Below are 23404 nucleotides of genomic sequence, written 5' to 3' on the forward strand. Positions count from 1 at the left end.
GGCATGCATTTTTTTTTTTTTTTTTTTTTTTTTTAAGGCTAACTGTTTGTTTTTGACGCTAAAAATCGTGTTTTACCAATTTCTTCATTGTTTTTAAAACCTTAGTGGAAAATATTTTTAGTTTGATTTTATTACAATCAATTGGCATTGTTTAATTCTCTACAACAAATTTTTTTAAACAAGTCTGAATTCTTATTGCTGAAAACGCAATTCAAAAAAACAGAAGCTGAAATGGCACAGTACTTAAATTATTTCAGTTAAGGTAATAGTCAAAAGTGCAATGAAACAGTGAGCCTATTGCCACTACAAAATTAAAAAAAAATTTCTCTATATAAGCACTTTCTTCAGTTAGTACTGTTTGCGCTTTTTTCAAGGCAATTTTGAGTTAGCACTTCGTTGAAGTTAATTATGAGTTAGTATTTTGTTTAAGGCAGTTTTGAGTCAGCCCTAATTTTACTGCATGTTGATACTTTCTAATTATTTAAATGTGTCTTTGTAGTCTCACAAAGGATACTTAACTTTTTTTGTTAGGAAATGCATTCTTAATCGTGTGTGGTTTTAATTACCTTAATAATTAAGTAAGTGCTGAACCAATTACTAAATATCGATGATGGTTTGATAAGTTAAAAAAAATGATTTGTTCTTATGATAAAGAGTAATATTCACAGGTTGTTATTTCAACAAAACTTGTTGCTTACAAAAAGTGCTGTAAGATTGTATTCGTTTGTTAATTCTACTTACGTTTTTCTTACAGTTATTATTGTTATTCTTTACTCTGTATGTTACAAGTTGATGTACTGAGTTTGATATTTAAAAATTTTCAGGAGTTTATGCTTTGTAAATCAGAAGAGCCGGATCCTCGTCGTTGTATTGATGAAGGAAAATCAGTTACTGCTTGCGCTCTTGAATTTTTTAAAAAAATTAAAAAACATTGCAATGAAGAATTCGATCAATATTACACTTGTCTAGAAAAATCAAGTGGAAATTCAGCATTTTCTCCGTAAGTAACTATTATATATATTTTAAAATTATTAGAAGGCTTTGTCCCTGTGCGCTCTGCGCACGAGCCCCCAACTTTCAACTATACACACTTGAAACAGTCAGTTAATCGAAATACAATTATTAAATTTAAGTTTATTAATCTTAGAAAACAGATAATTTCAATTCTTATGCAAAAAGCGTAATATATATAAAGTATAATTTGTTTTATTTTTTAAATTAAATTTTTGAATGTACCCGTGTAATAATCCCATGTCATTACCTTTTTTTTCTATGGGTTACCGCGACAGCATATGAGCCTAGTCGCCGGGGGCCTAGTCACCCACTCACCACTTATGTGTGGGGGTGTATTGCATCACCCAATTTCAAACTCATTAATGTCATACCTAATCATATCAAATGGGCACAGTCCAAATATCTCCGGTGAAACACCGTGCTTAAGCTGCGTACCAGAAGCGTGCATTTCAAGCTCATGTAAGACTTAGTTGGGTGACTAAGCTGTGCAAAAAAAGCTCGAGCATACCAGGCCAATGTAGACTCGCCTAAAAAGTAAATCAAAGAGGAATTAGAAAGAAAGGACTGTCGACTTGGGTTCTGACGTTAAAAGCAGCAGCATGATTATTGTCATTGCCGCGAGTACTCTTGTGTAGGCTTAGAATTATCTTTGCGGCCAACCGTGTAAGATCTTGCGACTTTGTGCACGCAAACAGTGGCTAACTAACAATCATAGAAGTAAGTCAAGTTAAGAAAAACTATACATTTTTAAAACACTGTAGTTGCGAATTTAAAAACATAATTTGTATTATTTGTAAAAATCGAGTATTTCCGGCTTTACCAAATTTATTAAATCACCAATTGAGACGTTACTTAGTTATTGATTAAATTCATTTTATTAACTCAAATATTTCGAGATTTAGAGTTCATTTAGATAAAAATATTTTAACTTTAATAAATAAATTAAATACTAAGCAAAAATAAGCAGATAACGTACAACAATGACCTTCACAAGAACGTGAGATAAAGAGACGAATAAAATACGCTTCTACTGCATTACATAAGGTAGAGTTTTAAGCGATAGGTTAACGTTAGCTTAGCGTACGACACATTAAAATTACTCCATCTATACTATTTGGTGAAACCTTACACTACAACGCCGAGTCAACGATTTAAATAGTGTAAGTAAAAGCACAGAAGACCTTTGGGCTGAAGGCTGGTTCCCGGACGTGCAAAAATTAAACTTATTTGTTTATAAAACAAATTCACGAGTTTCTCCCTTTACTTAAAAGTTTGGACATAACATCTTAAGGTACCCCTGAGGGTTTGATAAGGGACAACAACCTGGGGTCAACCAGAGAAATAAGACTCAAACTATCCCAAAGCTGAACTAGAAAAGCCAAGCCTGCAAAACTCAGTATAGGGTACTTTAACATTAAATGCGCGCAAAAAACGAATAACTATGAGCAACTTCACGTCTTCTTTATGAAATCATCAAACATTTTAGTTGGTGTTGATAAAGTATCATAAAGCCTACAATAGCTTGATTAAAACGGTTCGAGTTCATTAAAATGCGCAATAAAATCTGAAATCTTATTTAAGACTTAGTTTTAAGTCCCTTAGATACGGCATTTAAAATAGTAATAGGTCTAACTTTCCTCGTGAGTTTGGGTGCCTTGATTGTGGAAGTGGGACACACAATAAGCTTCTCTTACGCCATCAAAAAGATACTAGATTGATAAGACGTATCTAAAATAATTATCAAAATAAACTTTATATACAAAACACAGTCTTTCAAAAAACGAAGAGGGGTTTTATTAGTTGCATTCAAGCGTCCCTTATTAATAGCATCATAAGTATCAGAAGCCACCGGCTTCAAGAAGAATCTGTCCTTATCGCTCAGCCAAACAGCAGGTACGCTGTCACTCAACTTAACAGCATTTGGGGTACCTACAGAAAACAAGATCAAAACAGTATTACGTGTGGCAAGTTTTGCACGGTTACAAAGTAAATTACCAATTTCCTTGTCGTTGTTCTTAAAGGTATGGTTACATGGGCGACATCCAGCATTTCTTGCTTTTAATATTCCACGTAGCCCAACAGTAACCTAAGGTGGCTCGAGCGTATAGTATGTATGCATTGTGACATGGTTTTCGTTAAAGTTTATAACACTTTGCATAAATAATAAAACCTTGTAATATACGTCTAGTGAATTCAAATGTTTATTGTATACATGCATGATTGATTTTGATGCATGAAGTGAGCAGTCATATTTAAAACAAGCAAGAAATATGCAATGTTCCATTTGATGTAATTTATTCAATGACAGTCGTTTTAGATTGAAAGCATGCAAAGAGTTCTCTTCTCTTTCTAGACGGAAAAGTGAAGAATCCGTCTATGTTTAACTCACCAAGATGAAAAATGTTGTTATACGCACCAATGCTGCCGAGTAAACGTCAATGGACCGAGTAGACTCATGGACAAGCATAGCAACGACACACAGTGTAACGAAACGGACTTTTTTCCAACAATAAAATAGTGCCGGCTTTGAGCATCCGATTTGAATAGTTTTTTCTTTAAGGTTGTAGGTAAAATTCTACAAAACATGGGAAATGAGGTCTGAAATATTAAAAAAATGTAAGGGACGTAAAAACAACCCTTAACACACAAAAAATATGTAATTTGTCACCTGAATAGGAATATTTTTTTGAAATAAGAGTACAAAATTTCAAATAATATCAGAACCAAACAACAAGGATTCCAAATTACAATAACAAGCCCTTAACGATCGTAAACAGCTATACATACTTGGACGTTGATTTCTCCTCTTCTTGTACCTTCTGATCTCACATGGATATAGCTCTTACTAAGAAATGGTAGTTTTCGTATCTGGTGGCGCATGTTGCCAGGGCAAGCACCATTTTTGTGATTGCCTTGGTTGGATGCGCACCAGGTACAAACCCTATTTTTCCTACTGAAGGTACATTAAATTTACACTAAACGTCCAAATGTTAAAAAGAATGTCCAAAGGAAGAAAACAATGAATTCAGGCGCCATACAGCCAATTTTCTGCACGGAATTTTAACAACTGTCATGCAGGCAACAAACTCTGGAAAGCTCTTATTGCATTTATTGCTCTGTGTTTCTCTGAAGTCTGACGATATCTTGAAAGAAATGAGAAGAACTCAAAATGTCAGATTTGAGATGAATGATTCAGTACATTGTATTTATGTATCTGAATTTCAGAGATTCTTCCATTTTCAATAAAAAACGCCCTTGCCACCTTAAAACATAATCAAAGAGAATTAATAAATTACTATTACCAAAGACTTTATGTTATTTTTACCGTACTCCAAAAAACTAATGACGTAATGAATAGAAATATAGCATGAAAAATTGAATATTTTAATAAAGTAAATCTTAGTTTTCATCCGATAAAAATTTGATCTCCTGAAAACCGTATGCAACGAATTATTTTAATCAAAAGTAAAAAAATGATATAAGAATGAAGAACAAAACAAAAGGTTAAATAAAATGTAACAATTTACAAAGACAAATCAATAATATTTCTTAAAACTTTTTACTTGAGTTTTATTATTTTTAATTTGAGTGTTCATGAAAAATTAAACTTTAACTTAAAATTTGTCTGGTAAAATTATAATTATAAATTAAGCAAATGTGCTGTGTTAGGAATACCATTTAAGTCCAATTCGCTATAAATGCTAAAATGCTAAAATAGTTTTATTGCCAATCAACAAATAAGAGATCAATACGTGTGAATTCGATGCAAATTAAATGAAATACCTAAGTACACAAAGAACTAATAAATCGTATCATCAATCAAAAATTCTTATCGTTTATGAGTATAAAGTTATTGAACCAAGTGTATTTGAGCCTGAAATTAAAAAAAAAAAAAAAATAAGTTACAATACTTAAAAGTTTCTACATGAGGCGTCATGGATTTTTCAATGCAAAATAAATTATTTTCCTGCTTTTTTGTGGTTCTTCTTTAGTATCTTGAAAACTATTGATTATCAAAAAAAAGTTAAGTACAAAAGTTGTTTGGAAGATAGTTTTCAATAGGGATTAAGTAATTTAAAAAATCAAAAAATTAATTTTCATTGTTGAAATGAGCAAAAAAGCAACAAAAAAATAATATTAATAATAAATCCGTAGATACTAATAATGTCTTTTATCTCTCAAAAATTCAGATTTGTAAATAAGCAAACAAAAAAGTTCTTCTGAAATAACTTGATTTCTTTGGAAAGAATCTTGAAAAATTAGTCTAATTTTTTTTAGTAGGTAACAAAACCACATACTATTTAAGAGCTAAAATCTATTTAGCTAGCTCACTGTTTTGGGTAGATACTACTTAGTATCCAGAATCAGACAAATTGGGAGGTTGGGCTGACAGCTAAATGTAAGAGAAAAAGAGTTCTCAAATGTTGGCAACTTAACCATCTACGAACTAGTTATGGGAATGCTTGGCTGAACTAAGTCATGCACTACTCTGTCATGATAGAACCGAACTCATCAATCTGCAAAGAGCGCTAGAGCGTTAAAAGTCCATTCTAAAAATTTTCTCCGAAGATGCTTAATGGTAAGATTGACTTTGTCACATGACAATGGATGTAGTGAGCTTGACAGATTTATGTTTGTACTTTACTAGTTCTTATAGAATGTAAATGCTTACAGGTAAGATAATCATCTGTGTAATGTTTTTATTCATTGAAAAACTCTATAATGTATTGGGAAAAATGTTGAAGAATTCAAAACCATACCAAAGTACTTTGTAAGCCGCCACTAACTGGTTGTGATGCATCAAGTATTATAAGGAGATCAATCTATTACTAGGACTTGTCCGTCACTCAACGGTATTGGGCTAAAATAGTCTTACATTCAAGATTTTCCTCAAACTGTCAAAATTGTAGCTATTAAAATTGATCGTATATAAATGATTTCTCTTCTATATCCAATCAAGCCATAGTTTTTTTTTTTTCTACCGCACTACGTCCTTCTCTAGGCACTCGGCTCAGTACTTTGTAGACGGGGGAGGTATGGGGATGATAAGGATGTAGGGGATTCCGTTCCGCATTCGCCAGGATAATCATTCCTGTGGGTGAGGAAATCACTCGGAAAAAACACATCCTGGAACGGCCGATGTATTGCCTAAGTTCCTACCAAATGTCTATATTGTCTGTAGACATTAGGCCTGAACTTCTGCACACCTCCTGCTCAGGTTGTCGTACCGATAAAAAGACAGTCAATCAAAAAATCACCAGCGCTAGCGAATATAATAATAGTCGAGCGGTCACCCAACCGACTACCAACCGCGGCCAACTCTGCTTAACCTTCCAGATCGAAAAGACTACAACTCTACTGCTGCACCACCGTGTTGGTCAAACCGCAGTTTGTGATGATTGAACACGACAACTGTACTGTGCCTACAGCAATGATTTCGGAACAAACCAACACATTAGCTAGAAAGTGATAAATTATTGAGAAGGATGCCAAATCGTAGTTTTTCCTAAATCAATAAAACAAATGTTTGATATTTTTTATAGAACAGAAGTTTCTAAATTATTATACGAACAACAAGGCTTCGTGAGCCAAAAGCCGATAAAGAAAGAAAGAGGTTTCTGTTCTTCGTATTTTTTTATACTATACACCATAAAAATAACTTCTTTATCTACTGCATAAGCAGATAGAGGCCATGGTAAATAGCATACCATGAGGAAATAACGACGCAGTTTGTGGGTCTAGAGCTACCATGAGTCAAATGTTGTATCTGAATCTTCTTAGAATTTGGATGTGAAAGTTTAAAACGCCGAAATAAAACCAAAAGCTAATCCAAAAATTATTTTAAATACGTGTTCAATGAAAAAAAAAAAATTAACAATTTACGCCAGTTTTACTTTTTTTTGACCTCCTTTGTTGAATAATATAAAGTTTACGGTCAACGAAAAAAAAAAAAAAATTCCAATTTTTTGACCGTCACTAACAGCCCTGGTATGGGTTAAAAAACTGATAAAAAGGCTCATATCCTTTTCTGATAAAGTATTACCTTTTCCCGCAGTTTAGAGGGACAAAAATTTGCTTCTGGCTCCTTTCACAACACATGTCAATAATTCTCATAGTTTATTAATATATGACTGACAAGTAAACCAACCCAAGTGTTGCTAACCGATTTTCATGAAACTTTGCATAGTGGCAGAAAATCAAAAAATAAATGAAACCTGTTTTTTTTTTATCGGCGACAAATGGTTTTAAGGGAGTAAAATCTACCCTTAAGTTTTCACTCTTAGAACACATTTTCTGTAATATTTTCTTTTCAACTTAGTATTTTTCAAAAAAATTATGTACAAATTGTTCCCATCAAAAAGTATTTATAATTTAAGAAAAATTTATCAGTCAGGGTTATTTTCAACTCAATATTTTTAAAAACAATTATATAAAAATTGTTCCAATTAAAAATTACTTATAATTTAAGAAAAATTTTACAGTCAGGGTTTTGCATCCTCTATAATTTTAAGGGTTGAAATCATGTTTTTTATAGTAATTTTTTTCTGAAAAGTTTGAAATTTGTCGAAAGTTAACTTAAAAAATGTTTTTGCATGTTACATAACATGTGTAGTTAATGAATATATGTATTTTTCTTAAAACAAACCTTTTTGGGGGTAAAGTACCCTTATTTAAAGTAAATTACTTGAGCCGCTTAAGACAACAAGTTAAATATAAAAATTGATATGAAGGGGTTTTTCGGATTGCTGATTACGTATTCGTTGTCAGATTTTCGAAATTAAAAATGATAAACCCAATATGGCGGAACCAAGATAAGAATTCAACACATCAAGGACAGCGAGGGACGAGAAATTTTAACTGATGATTCCAGTTTTAACTAAGGATAAGTGAGGGGTTGGCAAGAAAAATATATGTATTTTAAAACAATAGAAAAATTCCATTTCTTTGGTTACCAATGATGATTCTCTATTATTCCTCATACTGATTAAAATAATAAGGTAGATTTTCATTTACTTCTACTGCAAAGAAGTGTTGTATGCACAATGGTACAGTACACCACGAGCATTTCATGATTGTGATTTCGCCATACAACATACAGTTTGTACCAGTGTTTTTGATACGAAAATCAACGGTTGTTTTATAAGGACTAGGCTTATCTGAAATTTAACCGCTCTTTCACCATGCATATTTAAACATGTTCATGAATCGAAGAGACGAGAACTGATTGCGGATAAGCAACTGCATTTTCAGAATACTTTTCCTCAAATGCAAGTCAATGTTGTAATCGTACAAAAGGAAAAGATCTGAAAAAAAACTTTATAAAGTTTTTGCAGGGTCTGAAAGTGTATACATCAAGTAGTTGTATACCACCAGTTGTTCTAGCTGGTAGAGTAAGAACTTTTATTTCTTTATGGTTTTTTTTAATGTTCATAAATATCTTCTCTTTTTGGCCCGTCCAAGAGTCTAGACACAAAATCGTTTTCTTACTGGCTGTCGGTATGAATACCTTTTTGAACCATTCACTGACTTGATCAGAGGTTAATTTTCTCGATTTCGAAGGGTACACAATATTTTCAGATCGATGTATGTTTTTCTCAACTACTGGTCCAAACTTACCATTTGTCTCTTGCAGAAAAATGAGTAAAGGTGATTTTAACTCACCATCTGCATTTATTAAGGGTTGGATTGTATAACTGTGTGTTGAAGATGTTAACGATTGCGCTACATATCCAATCTTTAACGAACCCTTTACTGAAAATATACAAACTGCATGTATTTCTAATTTAAAACCTGATTGATCGGTGTTGTACACATTTGCAGCTCCGATTCGCGATATCTCCAATTTCACATGTCTTACAAATTTAGAAGCACTTTCTCGAAGTTCGGCTTTATTTAACAGTTGTTTTTTGTCACGAATTTTTAATTTTTCTTGATACGATGTGATGTATTTTAAATGTTTGCAACCATTTAGATGATGCTTTACAAAAATCAGCAGATAACCCAACATCTTCTCTGGCTTTCAAAGTCCATTGCCTTAAATCAACTTTTCCAAAACGTAACTCTGATGCATAATACAATTTATCAATTCTTCCATCACTTTCCTTGAATTGTTTCTACCATCTATACAGTGTTCTCTGATTTAAAACTTTCTTGAATTTTTTTGTTGTACTGACTCAAAACTTCTTCTGTTTCTTTTTGCTAAACGCCAAAATTGAATTGCTTTTTTTTACACTCGAAATCAATTTGATTATCAGATTTATCGTTGTAGGTCACACAATCATCATCAGAGTAATTGTCTTCATTATCTTTAACTACAACAGTTTCAGGTACTCCACTACAATCGTTAAAGCATAAACTATCGTAGTACTTGACAATTGACCGCATCTTTTATCAAATTTACTAGGTAAAGAACAAATGATATTTCTCCTTTAGTTGTAACGGATTCTACATCAAAAATTGGATCCTCAAAGTTTTAATTTAGTAGTTTCAAAATATTTCTCGGATTCATGTACATTATATATGGAGCTATGAATTCAAAATTTACAATTAAATTCAAGATTGTTTAATTAATTGAATCATAAAAAGGTAAATGTATACCAATATTTATTCTCACATTTATTTACAATTACTTAAGTGTATAAAGGTATATCTTTCTGACTTTGAAATAAACAAGTACAGAAATTGTAATATAATAATTTGTTAACGATACTACCTATAATAGACAGCTAGGAAAACATATGGATAAATATTCATGCTATTAACGTAGTATCAGTTTAGGTACATAGTTGTAGGAAAAGTAAATTTTTTAACACTAAAAATTTTTCTCATTTAGTAAGTTTTGACAGTGCTGAAGTTTATGTCATTATTTAATCTGTTGATGGCTTAAAATAAAAGTATAAAAGCAGAAATTCAGAAACAAAATTGATTTTAGTACGAACCATGTGCCAAAACTGAGACCACGCTAATAGCATGAATTTTAATCTATGAGCCAAGATCAATCTGGTGAACAAAGGTGCTCTCCAAAATTAAAAGTGTTACTTTGTATATTCCCCCCCTAAAAACGAATTTTAAGGGTTTCTTTCCATATTGTGTTAAAAAAATTATTATTAACATTTTTCGTTAACAATATAAAAAATTTTATTTTTCAACAAAATATGAATGTTTTCCGATTCCTCGGTTTATCTGAAGTTAAAAAGATTTTTAAAAAAAAGTTGAATAACTTTTTTTTTAAATCCAATGGTTTCTTGTAAACAATTGTCCGAGTTTAAAAAAAATTTGTTTTTTGAGAATCTAAGCTCCATATTAAAAAATGGTTACTTAACGTTTTGACAGCAAACTGGTACTTATGTTAAAAGAATTAACATTTTGCATGGAAAATTCTGTTTTGTTCATCTAGTTGAGTTTCAAAATATATTAACACAAATTTTTTCTTTTTTCTCAAAAACGAAACTTCAAAATATATAGTAGCTTGAAGTTTCTCTATTGTTCATAGTTATAGATATACTCCTTGTGTATGCAACGTCACAATTAGACGGTAACTAACATTCTTTTTCGTTTTTACACAATAACTTCAGTAAAAACAAATATTTTTTCTTTAAACTTTCAGGAATACTCTGATTTGATATTATGTTAATATTGTTTAACTTTGAACAAATTTTATTTGCTGTTTCCGTGTTATTTGAGGTAAGGTGAACGTTTGTTACTTTTTTAAAATCGATGCATCTTGGAAAGTTTTTAATCCATTTTGATGTGATGCATCTTATTTTTTTTCGTAATTAATCACAAAATATACATGTATAATGTATGCCTTACAATATCACGTACATATGGCATTTTTTATAATTATTAAGAAATCATAATTACAAGGTACTGATTCTTTTGCAATTTTTATTTTGTAGAAATAAACAAATATGTGTTGACTATTTTTTAAGAATCTACAAGATGGACCAAGTAGAAGAAATGATTTTTTTCATGCCAACACAATGCCAACTGTTAAACTTTGTAATTTAACAACACGTCAACTATGACCCGTTAAATATGCATTCAATTTGTGAGCAGTAAACTTTAAACGTACGGAGTTTTTACGTACATACAATACGTATAATCTATACTCTTCTGTATAATGAACCTAAGCGCCTGGGTATACACGTGTTAAATACAGGTAATTATTAATGTATCATTAAAGAACAAGGTTCAATGATTATGTTTAGCACTGGTTAGCTGTCATAACGTTCAAAAATAATTGTTCTATATGCAGCAAAAATCCGCAAAAACGCATTTTTTTAAATTTGGTAAATTGTTGCGGAGAACCAATGGGTTTCCATAAAGAGTTAGAATTTACTTTGTAGTTATTTTTCAGTTAGGAATAATTTTATACGATATCAGTACTCACTTAAGTGATTTTTGGAAATTCTATTTTGATTGACTCATTAAACATTTATGTAAAGTTATCCATTATACAGTTGTACAGAAAAAAGAACTTTCGTACGTTTTCAAATGAAAGTAAAGTAAAAAAAAAGCATAAAAAAAAATAGGGAAGACAGTTTAAAGGAATATATAGTTCAGTTAACCATGAAGAAACAAATAAGTTTTTTAATAAAAAAACATTTGTATATTTTGTAGTAACCAAAAGAATTTATAAATAAATTATTGGAAAGTATAAAAATCGGATAAAAATTTTTATTTCTTATCTTTCGCTGTACTGCATCCCCAGTGCAATGTATTAAAAATAAATTTTTTTTATTTTTTCATCACCATATTCCAAGGCTACAGATTTACGAATTTTTAGAATTGGTCTCCCTAAAATAAAACTTCGGAGTAGCTCGTAACGCTTTTGAATCCTGTGTATCTTAGCAAGGAATTCGATGCTTTAGCGTAGAGCGCCGGCTTAACTAATTCCTATGAGTCTTTTGTCGGGAATGGAAACACACTGATGAGTGGAGCCTATGCACCATTGGTGCAGTGAGTGTTACCTAAACTGGCAAGGTGTGATTGTACAGTAATGAGACTTACCGAAAAAACTTGCACTGTGTCCATGGTATGATAGGTATAGTATCAGTTAAGTAATTAATTGGATAATGAGGGAGGCAATACATCTTTACACAGAGGTGGGGAACGGGGTGGGCCTGGCATTTGGGCTAGTATGCTGCTACGGTAACCTAAAAAAAATGTATTTAGCTGGCTAGGTACGTTATTTTTTTCTACAAATTTATTCCGTGAATATAGAAAAGTAAGAACTATGGTCATAACAATATTATGGAAAGTGTTGTTTTAAAACTGTCTTGATGCTTAGGCGCACATGTTCTATTGTACATTATTTTAAAATCCAAGACAATACAATATAGTATAAAAAGTTCTCTCAACTTCTGTAAAGCCCTGCTTATACTAGATGTCCAACTTTGTTCGTTTGAAAACAATTTCAACTCACACATCTTGTTATTTACTATTTAGCAGCTCCTGAATTTTAATATTTTTTCTTTATTGTCAAATTCTGTCGATTATTAAAGCTTTCAGTATTAAGTGACTGTTTTCTTACTGCTCTACCAGCTACATTTTTCCTTGTATCTCAAGTAACTTTCGGCACCAGTTTCCTCCCCATGACCATGTTAATGAACAAGTCGGTAGAAAAAAATGGTAATTCTCCTGGTGAGAGTTTCTGAACGGAGCCACTGTGCTAACGTATACTTACTATAGAAGGGGGTATCCCCTCCTTCTACACCTGAACTGAAGAGACTTCCCGGGCAGGCCACCGTACATTCCGCTTCCTCGCATTTTCTTGTGTATGTATTTAATAAGCGAGTATACTGGAAGGGTATAAGGAAAATAAGTAAGTTTACTGTTAAATAACAACAAAATGAATACATTTAATTTATTTTATTTTATAATTTATAGCATTAACAAGGGCATTTACACGAAAAGATGCAATATTTTACACAATATAACATACGAGATCTTTTGTCAAAATCTCCTATTTTACAAAGTCATGTGCTACAATTTTTTCGTACATGCTCTGTTTCGTACAACAAAATTTTTTACGTTATTTGGTGTAAAGTAATTAATTTGTGCGTAATGCACACTACTATTTTATTATAAAATAAAGTATATAAATTCCTGCGCTACGATAGACATATAATCTGATATTTCACTGAATGTATGTAAATCACAATCAACGCAATATACAATAAATTTGTGTAAATGATCGAACGTTACTTTTTTCAAAACTAAACTTCGATGATACTTCTTTGCAGCTTTCTCATCTTCACTTTGTTGTTTCATTTCTTCAATCTCGATGGCTTGTTCCTGAGAACTCATCGTAAACTTCAAGGACCAGTTGGACCCGTAAATCTTGATATCTAGCAAGTTACTGTTATCCGTCGTAAAAGTATTTTTCAGTATCAGAGAAGGCTAATTTGAACTTGCTCCAACTAGAAACTGTGAAAGGAATTCCTTCGAAATCTGCGCCCAACATTAGGTTCCCAATCGTTGTCCAACAATTCTTCGTATTGAAGCCCAACGATTGTTTTTTTACCAAATGATTTGTTCAATCCGTAAAGCTTGTGAATAATCTGAAGGAGCGATGATTGTTGATGCTGCTTGAAGGCTAACAGATCCAAAGCTTCTCTCTCCTAGATTCTCTTTTTCACAGGCTCTATTGTCTTCTCCTTACAATGTATTAACTGTCGGATGATTGGCCAGAGACTGACAGCTGCTTTTTGTTAAAGCACAAATGTATGCTACTCATTATTCGGAAGAGCAAGGGTATTAAAAACGCATAGAGGTGGTAAATCACATTTGAGCTTGTCAAAACTCCACCACCCAGCATTTTTGATGGCATTACTTTAGAAAAATAAGCATGAACGACTAAGTACAAAAAATGCTGACCGTACATTCAGAGGTAGGCTTATGGTTGTACACATCGTACCAATGAGTGGTAACTTGAAATTACCTCCGTGAACTGGGCACCCGTAATTAACAAATTAATTGATGGAATTAAGCAAAAAAAATGTGCTTCTTTTGCGCGTTCTGAATATGTTTGTAGTTTAATTGTGCGTCAATTAGTTTTTATTTTATTAAGAAAAATTGTTTCGGGTGCTACGCAAAATTGAAACTCAAGTAACACAAAAACTAATTAAGCTACATCAATTTTTCTGATGTCAAATCAATTTGGCTTATATTTATTATGAAAATTATAAAATATCGTATTTCTAATATTTGCATATAACACAGTCATGTATTTTGAATGGGCTGCGCAGCTTGCACGCATTTTCGTACTCTCTGCTCAGCTACATTAGCGCAAAATTTAAACATACTACAACCGCAAGTATCTACATACCCAAGTTCTTAAGCATTTTAATCTCATAACTATTTAAGCCAGTAAAAGCTATAAATAAAAGTTGAATTAATTGATAAATGATTTGTTTGTATCAATAATAATATATGTGTGCACAATGCTATTGGTCCATATTTCATTTCATTTCGTGTCATTTACTCATACCCATACCACCCATAATTTGCTCGAGTGCTCCGAAATTTGAGTAACTGTATAATTGTTTGTATCATATTTTGAATATTTTTTTACGAATTATAAATATTTAAAAAATGTTTGAACAAGAAATACTAGAGAAAAAAAGTCATCGTACATTACTTAAGTTAAGTTGAATCAAAATTCGACATGCTGTTTGTAGTCAAAAATTAAAAAAACCTCACACACACATTCGACATTCTGACCTGTTTATTTTATGGTTATCGTTTTATAAAGGACAGGATTGTTACGTATTTGGATCCAAAATGGTAAGGTATGTGTACACTTTTCCATTTGTAAATAACATTATGCATATTATAACAAAAATCTGCATCATGCATGGGTATAGTCAGTCTCTCAAATTTTTCTCTTTGTACATTGTATTTTTTTTTCTATGTAAGAATCATTCTGTAAGTTTCTGTTTTATGTATTTATTTAATTCAATGCTTGAATATTTTTTTTATCTTTCATTCGTTGCAGATATATTTATTTTTAAATATATTATAAGTACAATGAATTTCTATTTTCATGCATAAAAACCTTTCTTTAATTAAGAACAACTACAAAGAAACAAGGGAGAAAGAAAGGAGTCCACTGGTAAGATGCAGTGTACCTCTTAAGTATACACTCATTCAACGACGATTATTTAAATGCTGTCTCTGTAAAAAACACTTTCACACAAAAATAACTGAAAAGAGGTATGTTTATACTTCAACATTTTGACAATAACATTAATTTATTCTGTTATATAAGATAAATGTTTTTTGTAGGTATTACTGCGGAATTAATTGCGTGAACTTCCAGCTGGTTTATGGCCTATAATAAACTTAGACAAAGTTTAAGCGTTGACCACTGTCCATTTAAAGATGCATCGAAGCATGTCAAAAGTAGCTAGTGTTGGTGCGTAAGAAGTACGTTTGTTCTTTTGTAAGAAAAAAGTTACTTTTAAATTGGTATGCTTAAAATTATATGCTAGATGAGTACTCTATATTAAATAATTTTATTTGAAAAAAGAGTTAACAATATAAATACTTGATTGCTTATCAGAAAACGTGTAAACACTTACAGAATATTAGATGAGTAAAATTTACATCTGACTTGAAATCTTCAATAATATTGATTAATGATAATATTTAAATACATCTTAATTATAATATAGCGTATACAATTAATGACACTTCTAAATTTTCAGGTAACTTGTTTAAGTACAGGACAGTACTTTAAAGGTCATCTCTCTTTTCTCATACCCCGTCAATATAAATGTACGACACATAGTGGGCCAGATCACCAGGTAAGATTTTAACTACTCCAATAATGGAGTAGTGTTTTTCTTTCACCATTACTATATATGAAAATTTAGTGTTAATTGAAATTCCTACATTAGCTATGAAAATACATTCAACTTCTATAAATAACAGTTCTGCGACATCACAAATTTTTTTCGTTTCCTGTTTTGTACACCGAGTACAAACAATAACTTCTGGGTTCTCAAAAATTTCAGTTATACATTTTTGTGAGGTGTTGAATCCCCCTATATCATTGAGTATGTAAGGAACAACTTCAACAGGAAGCATCAATGTATTGTAGAATCTATACTGTTTTTGAAAATAACAATTTTCACAAATTTTTTTTTGTTCCTATCAGGAAACAATCTGAATCACCTAGGAAAGTATCAATTAACTGAGCTGCGTTGATTCTACAGTCAACAGTAGTACTGTTTATTTTTTCAATGGGATGTAGTATTTTTGCTCTATTTACATGTAATTGTTCCAAACAAAATCCAGAATGTACATATATATGGATTGAACGCAAGTACTGATTTTCGTGGCCACTCTCAATGTAACGTCTCAAGTTTTTTTCGTAATTATAATCGCGAGATAAAATTTCATTTAACGAGTCAAAAGCACACATGTAAATATACTTTCTTTTTACTTGTTCAAAAGTTAGAGCGCCAGAAATCGATCCGTTTTTTATTAAAGGGGGCACGGTGGTCATTAATTCTTCGAATGATCCTTGTTTTTCAAATTGGTTTTGGTTGTCAGTGTTAGGTTGACCAAAAGTATTGGTATCTTTCTCGATAAATGGCTGTTCGATGTAATGGGGCTGATCTTTTACTTCCTCCATTTTTTCAAAAACTTGTTTTTGTGAATTATCTGTTGAACTCATATTGTTTGGATCCTGGCTACAGACTTGATGCAGCTCGTTATTTTTAAAAGCTGGTTTAAAAAGTTTCATTCTGCCATCGAAGAGATCTACTTGACAAAGAATAAATTTATTGGCGCTTATCGGATAGCTTATATAATCTAATTGTCGAATTTCACTGAAATGAGCCTCTGATCTTGCTGAAGTAGCTTCTTCGAAAGGGGAATTGTAGTATATAACCATTATGCTTGTCCATGGTGGTATTTGTGAAAAAAGATAAAAAATATTATCTTTAATATCTGGGCAATAAAATGGATTGGGTAATGAAAATAAATTTTCATCGTTGTCGTGAGGAGTCAAAGCCTTTTGATATATGTGTTCTATGTATTCTCTGATGTTATTTCCTGTCAACAACTCAGCAGTCTCTTCTTCATTTTCAACATCCTCATAGCCAATTACTCTTTCTGTATCATTTTCTGAAATACTCTCCATACATGGTTTGTCGTCAAAATTTTTGAATTTATTTATTAACCTTTCTTTTCTTTTTTCAATCTCTGACTCAGGATAATGAGTCGAACTCATGGATATGATTAATAAAGACATCAGTACATGTTCAATTATTTCAATCTTATCACTTTGAATGCAATATCCTATGCATCTCTTATAAAAATCATTAACTATGTAATTTTCATTTTTAAAACAGTTCCGTTTCGTAGTAGCATGCATTATATGGGCCCTATCAGACCGAATAAAACAAGGTTTAGTTATTAGACATTTCTGAGTCAAAACATCAAGACAGGAACATAAATACTCTTTATACGTGCATTTGTTGTAGGCCAAACAGATAGCATTGAGTAAAACCATTGAACCGTATGTTGTAACCTCATCTGGAACTGGAGCACAAGCAATCATTGATTCGTTTAAAGCAAATTTAAGAGTGTTGGTATCGTGCTTTTCGCTCAGGAGTTGCCAAAGTGGAACAATTTTGCCCAAAGTTTGTGTAACCATGACGTACAAAAATATGTATCCTGTTTGGTCATCAGAAATTGTGACACTCTTGACAAATTTTCCTGATGCGTCAATCGATACGCACAGTTTATCGTTTTTTTTTAACTCTTTCCACAACATCAACTGTTCATCGGTCCAATATACGAAAGAAAATCTAAGGATTTCTCTAATGCCAGGGTGACCATTGTTTTTTAAAAACAATAATGACTTTAAGACTGCAGTGGGACCTTTCAATTGCAGTGCCTCATCAATTGCCTCCTGTCTTGCTTTTCCAAGAGTCATGGATGTTTGCAAAAAAGCTGGTTCAACATCAGAATAATTTAATTGCTTGCCTTCTTCTTTTCTGTAACAGCTAGACTTCACATACAATAATTTTTTTCCTGCGTCTTTCCTGGCTTGACCTCTTACCGAAGAAAAATTACCGCAAAATGCACACTATAGCTACACAATAATGAACATAGAGAACGTCCTATGATTCATGTTGCAGGGACTAGACGCGTAGGGCCCCGACCAAGGGCGAGGAAACCCGAAAATGCCCGAATACAGGCATCGGTTTCAGCGGCTTGCCACAGGGAAAGGGAAAAGCAGAGAGAGGCTAGAGAGAAAAGACGTGAGTGTCATTCAGAGGAAGAGTTCCTCATGAATCGGACCTAATCAAGTTGAACGGTTGAGGGGTGCTCAGCAACCACTGACTCTCTTCTCTGGGTCCTCTCCGGGAACACGGTCTTCTTCATCCCAAGCCTCTTGCTCCTGCCTGTTTTCTCTTCCTGGTCTGCGTGAGTAAAAAGGGGCTATCTAATAGGCAATTGAACGAAGTTCGTGAATTATCATTACGATAATTCCTCGTCGCAGAAGCAATAAATCCCTTGCGGTGGCTTCGTAGGCGTACTCATATTTCTTTGCTGACTGACTAGCCTATCTCTTTCTTTTTGAAGTTCATTTCTTTTGTTGTTTTTATATTTTGCTACCGTTTTGTCTAGCCGATATATCCCGTTGATTCTGCGAAGAGCCCACGATTGTACTCTTTATGTTTTTTTTAAATATTGTATCCGAGAGATTATTGAGTCCAATAGAGTATAGAGTGTAAGAAATTTCAGTTCAATATTTAATTATTGTCTGTCAGTACATGAAACTCGTTCACGAGAGAGATCGTATAGGCGAATCCAAATTTGGTTATTTACAATTATTGCTTTGTGTTCAATGGTAATTAAATCAAAATAAAAACGAACGTCTGAAGTATGTTGTTGAACTAATTAAAATTATGATTTATTGATATACTTGAGCCACGTCAATCGTAAATATCGTGTAAGACTCGTATAAAAAAAGGCGTTTTCTCGTGAGTTAAATATTATATCATTGTTATAGGAGAAGTAGTGTTAATGCTCTACGAAGCAAGTTTGTCCAAAAAGTTGTATAATTTTATGATACGAAACAGTGAGTTGTGCGAACGGAAAAAGCATATTATTTAGTTTATTTTAAATCCACGATTAATTGGAGTTGAATAGTGTCTAATAACTACCTTATATTTTCTCATTTTCTTATTTTCTTTTTTCACTATATCAATAAATTAGTCATTGCATCAAGACCAAATTTTGTAACTATTTTATAAGACGAGAGATTTGAATATACTTTGAAATTTAATTATAATCGTTTTGAATTTCTTTCTTTATACACATTGTGCTCCTGGTTTTATCGTATACCTTATCCCACATAAAGAAAAATCCTCGCAATGTAGATTATTGCATACGCTCTGGTCTATAAGCAAATATCAAAGAAATGATACAAGAAATCAATAGTTTTGATACTACGCAAGATCACGTGGTTTTCAGTTTGGAAAGAGGTGATTACGTAGTTGCTAAGTTATTCTGTTCCGAAGCGGCGCGCAGTGAATACATGTATCGCTTACTATTATCCGAAAAATTACGTAAGATCTTGGGCTTTGAAAGTGACATGGAGGTATTTGATCGTTCCTTGCCGGAGTATTTCGACGAGTTTTACCACTCATTAAACGAGGTGCCAAAGCTGTTGGCAAATAAGCTGTTCGTGCAGGTATAAACATTATGTCTGACATCACAACTAGAAATATACCTTTTAAAGATACATTTGCACTTGAATGATAGAATCTAGTAATGCGCTAAAAAAAACCGAGGAAAAATTGGACAAAATTATGAAAGGTTTGGGATATAACGTTGGCCGACTCGACGAGCCATTTCAGTTGCAATTTCTTCGTAGAACTGTGCAGTCAAGGTGTGGTCGGCGTAAAGGTACAAAGAAAAAAATTAGGAAAACGTGCAAGCAAGATAAAAAGAAGAAAAAGAAGACAATAAAATAAAAAAATAAAAAGGGACAGAAAACTGCAAGAGATATTTTTGAAAGTTAAATTTTTAAAATGGCTTTTTTACACTGTCACTCGTGTGAGATCTTAAAGTCTGAGCTTCTTTTGTTTGATACTCTACCAACTCCAACAACTGTCAAGGGATCGCACTGGATTGAATACAAGCCGATATCATCGCTCACGGATAATTCACCGATCGAATTTGTCGTGCCAGGTAACGGTGACGAATACATTTATCTCGCACACACGATGCTGAGTCTTCGTGTCAAGTAGACCGTTAATGAAAATGAAGAAATGAATGTTGACGGATTATCTAAAATCATAAAGACGGGGCCAATAAATAATTTTATGCATTCGTTGTTCAATCAAGTCGATATGTTTTTCAATCAGAAACTTGTTTCACCTTCTAACAATGCGTACGCTTACAGAAAGTATTTGGAGACTTTATTAAATTATCGACCTGCGGCAAAATCATCCCACTTAACAAGTGCATTATGGTGCGACGATACGGTGGCAAAGATGGACGATGTGTTTGATGCTAACCCGGGGCTCGTCAAGTGACGAAACTCATGGCGAAACTTTAGATAACATTATTTTGGGCCAATTACCTAAGCAAATATTCGTCAGTTTTGTTAAAAATCAAGCTTACGATGGCGATCGTACTATGAACCCGTTTAATTTTTATCATTTAAATATTAATTTTCTTTCTTTGTAAATTGACAGCATTCAAGTTCCTTCCAAACCATTACAGCCAGACTTTAAAAGGAATAATTTATACATAGATGCTTATCATACCTTGTTTTCGGGTACTGGCGTTCACTTTCTTAATGAAGGAAATCACATCGATGGTAAATCTCATTCCAACGGTTACTGCCTCTTTTATTTCGATTGAACACATGATTTGTCGGCCTGCGAATGTTTTCATTAGAACCTGATTCAACACGGTAGCGTTACATTAGATGTTCGGTTTGCCGACGCTTTAACTTCGACTGTTAACTGTATAGTGTATGCCGAGTAGGAGAATATTCTCGAAATCGATGCGTCACGTCAAATCATGGTTGACTTTAGTGGCTAGATGGCACCACTTACTACATATATTTACACTCACTGCTTGGACACGTCAGTCGTCTCTCGGTTTAGTTTCTGTTGGTACACAATGCACCTCGTAGTAGACATTCAGTATTTCAAGGTGAAAAAGACGTAATGGTGTCCAAAGAAATTGCTATCGTTGCTTTGAACAATGACTTTTCCGCACATTGGGTAGTAACACCTCCTTGTCGCTTGCAGAAATTGAGTAAGGAGGCGCAACGACAAAATATTTGGTTGTCCCGACATCATCATGGACTTAATTTTTTTGAGGGTTAAGTACCTTTAAAAGCTATTTTCAAAATAATTAGTGATGTTGACAGAAACACACGCAAAATTTATGTTAAAGGTTGTGAAAAAAGGTACGATTTGCACAAAATTACGAATTGTGAAGTAATAAATTTGGAATACGAGATCGACTGTCTGCCTTTAAAAACCTTATCAGCGGAGAGTATTGCATACACTACGCATTAAAGCCAGATTATCTAAAATATCGATGTGCTTTAAATAATGTTTACAATTAAAGTATTGGCTCTGTGAACACAATTTTGACAAAAAATTATCGAAAACAACAGAAATTAACCATAAACAGTCTGCAAATACTGCAATACTTCTCGCAAATCTCTTCGAATACTGTGGGTGTATTCCCAGCAGATCAGATCCCACGAGTGTGGACGAAACCGATAACATTTGCCATAAACACTGACAATCATTCAAAGCCAGGTACTCATTGGGTTGCTATGTATGCTGATAAACAAGGTAGTGGCTTTTATTTCGATAGCTATGGTCCTTGAAGTTTACGATGAGTTATAAGGAAAAAGCCATCGAGATTGAAGAAATGAAACGACAAAGTGAAGATTAGAGAGCTGCAAAAAAGTATCATGGAAGTTTAATTTTGAAAAAAAGTAACGTTCGATCATTTACACAAATTTATTGTACATTGCGTCGATTGTAATTTACACACATTCAGCGAAATATAAGATTATATGCCTACCGTAGCACAGGAATTCATATACTTTATTTTATAAAAAAAAAGAAGTTTGCATTTAGCACAAATTTATTACTTTACCCAAACAACGTAAAAAATTTTGTGAGATATTTAAATGATAACGATGTTCAGAGTATGTACGAAAAATTGTAGCACATGATTTTGTAAAAAAGGAGACTTTGACAGAAGATCTCATATGCTATATTGCGTACAACATTGCGTCTTTTCATGTAAATGCCGTTGTTAATGCTATAAACTATAAAATAAAATAAAATAAATATCTTTATTTCGTTATTTAACCATCAACTTACTTATTTTTCTTGTACCCTTCCAGTATACTCGCTTATTAAACACTTACTCAAAGAAAATTTGAGAAGGGGGAATGTACGGTGGCCTGCCTGGAAAGTCTCTCCAGTTCAGGTGTAGAAGAAGGGGATACCCCCTCCTATAGTAAGTATACGGTGCACAGTGGTTCCGTTCAGAAACTCTCACCAGGTGGTGGAGGGGGAGGAGTAGTCCTCCCACTTCCTAGTAAGTGAGCGGCGGCACAGTTGCTTGTTCTTAAACCCTCACCAGGTGTGGTAGGGGTTTGTTGTGGTGGGCCACTGTGTCGCAATAACTACTTTTATGTATTTAATTGTTTTTTTTTTTTTAAGTGCAAAATTAAAATTAGTTAGTTAATGTAATAATACGCAGGATTTACTTATGCTTTATAAATTGTTATAATATTTTTTATATAGTTGATTGCAACATATAATCTGATGAGACATTTATTTAAAATTTAATGTTATTATCTTGAACGTTTCTTGCAGTTGCCGCAAGACGCAGAGTGTATTTGACCAATGTGTACTAGATAATCTTGAGATCGAAAGACCAGACTTTGGATATTTTTGTGAAGTTAAAATACATAATACTCAGCGACCCAAACCGAAGTCTAGTATTCCAGTGTTTCCTGATGCTCCTGTTCCAATAACAATTGAAGAACCATTGCCAACACCAAAATATAACTCTCGAAGAATTTATTTCTAGTAAAATATATAACTAAATTGTGATTGAGTTATAGTATCAAATTAGTAAATAATAAATGGTTAATAAGTGAGAATAATTAGCTATCAAGAATTATTTATTATGTAGAACCCAACTATTAGATTTTTCGTGATTTTTATCTTCGTTTTCTCAATCCAGTGTTACTTTCATCTGTGAAAAGACTTAATGAACTACGCTAGGCTTCATGCATTTCCATTCTCTGTACCTTAACTTACATACTTCTTAGAAAAACATTGTGTGTATAACATTTTGAGTTCATACA

General features: G+C 32.7%; 1 protein-coding gene across 2 annotated transcripts in view; it reads left to right on the plus strand.

Moving 5' to 3' along the window:
* ND-19 (NADH dehydrogenase [ubiquinone] 1 alpha subcomplex subunit 8) overlaps nt 1-23200 on the plus strand; it is a 62247-nt gene extending 39047 nt beyond the window's left edge. The window contains exons 2-3 of one of the 2 annotated variants that reach the window (XM_089589242.1): nt 825-1000; nt 15729-15821. In XM_089589242.1, coding sequence (XP_089445368.1) covers nt 825-1000; nt 15729-15732 — 180 coding nt within the window. In that variant the 3' untranslated portion in view covers nt 15733-15821. Of the gene's footprint in view, nt 1-824; nt 1001-15728; nt 15822-22907 lie in introns of those variants that run through there. The other variant, XM_014361699.2, reaches the window with a different exon arrangement.
* The last annotated feature ends 204 nt before the right edge of the window (nt 23201-23404 follow it).

Source organism: Copidosoma floridanum, unplaced genomic scaffold (genome assembly GCF_036245765.1).
Source record: "Copidosoma floridanum isolate Cflo_tuat_1 unplaced genomic scaffold, Cflo_Japanese_pri ptg000008l, whole genome shotgun sequence".
In the NCBI taxonomy this organism is placed as follows: Eukaryota; Metazoa; Arthropoda; class Insecta; order Hymenoptera; family Encyrtidae; genus Copidosoma; species Copidosoma floridanum.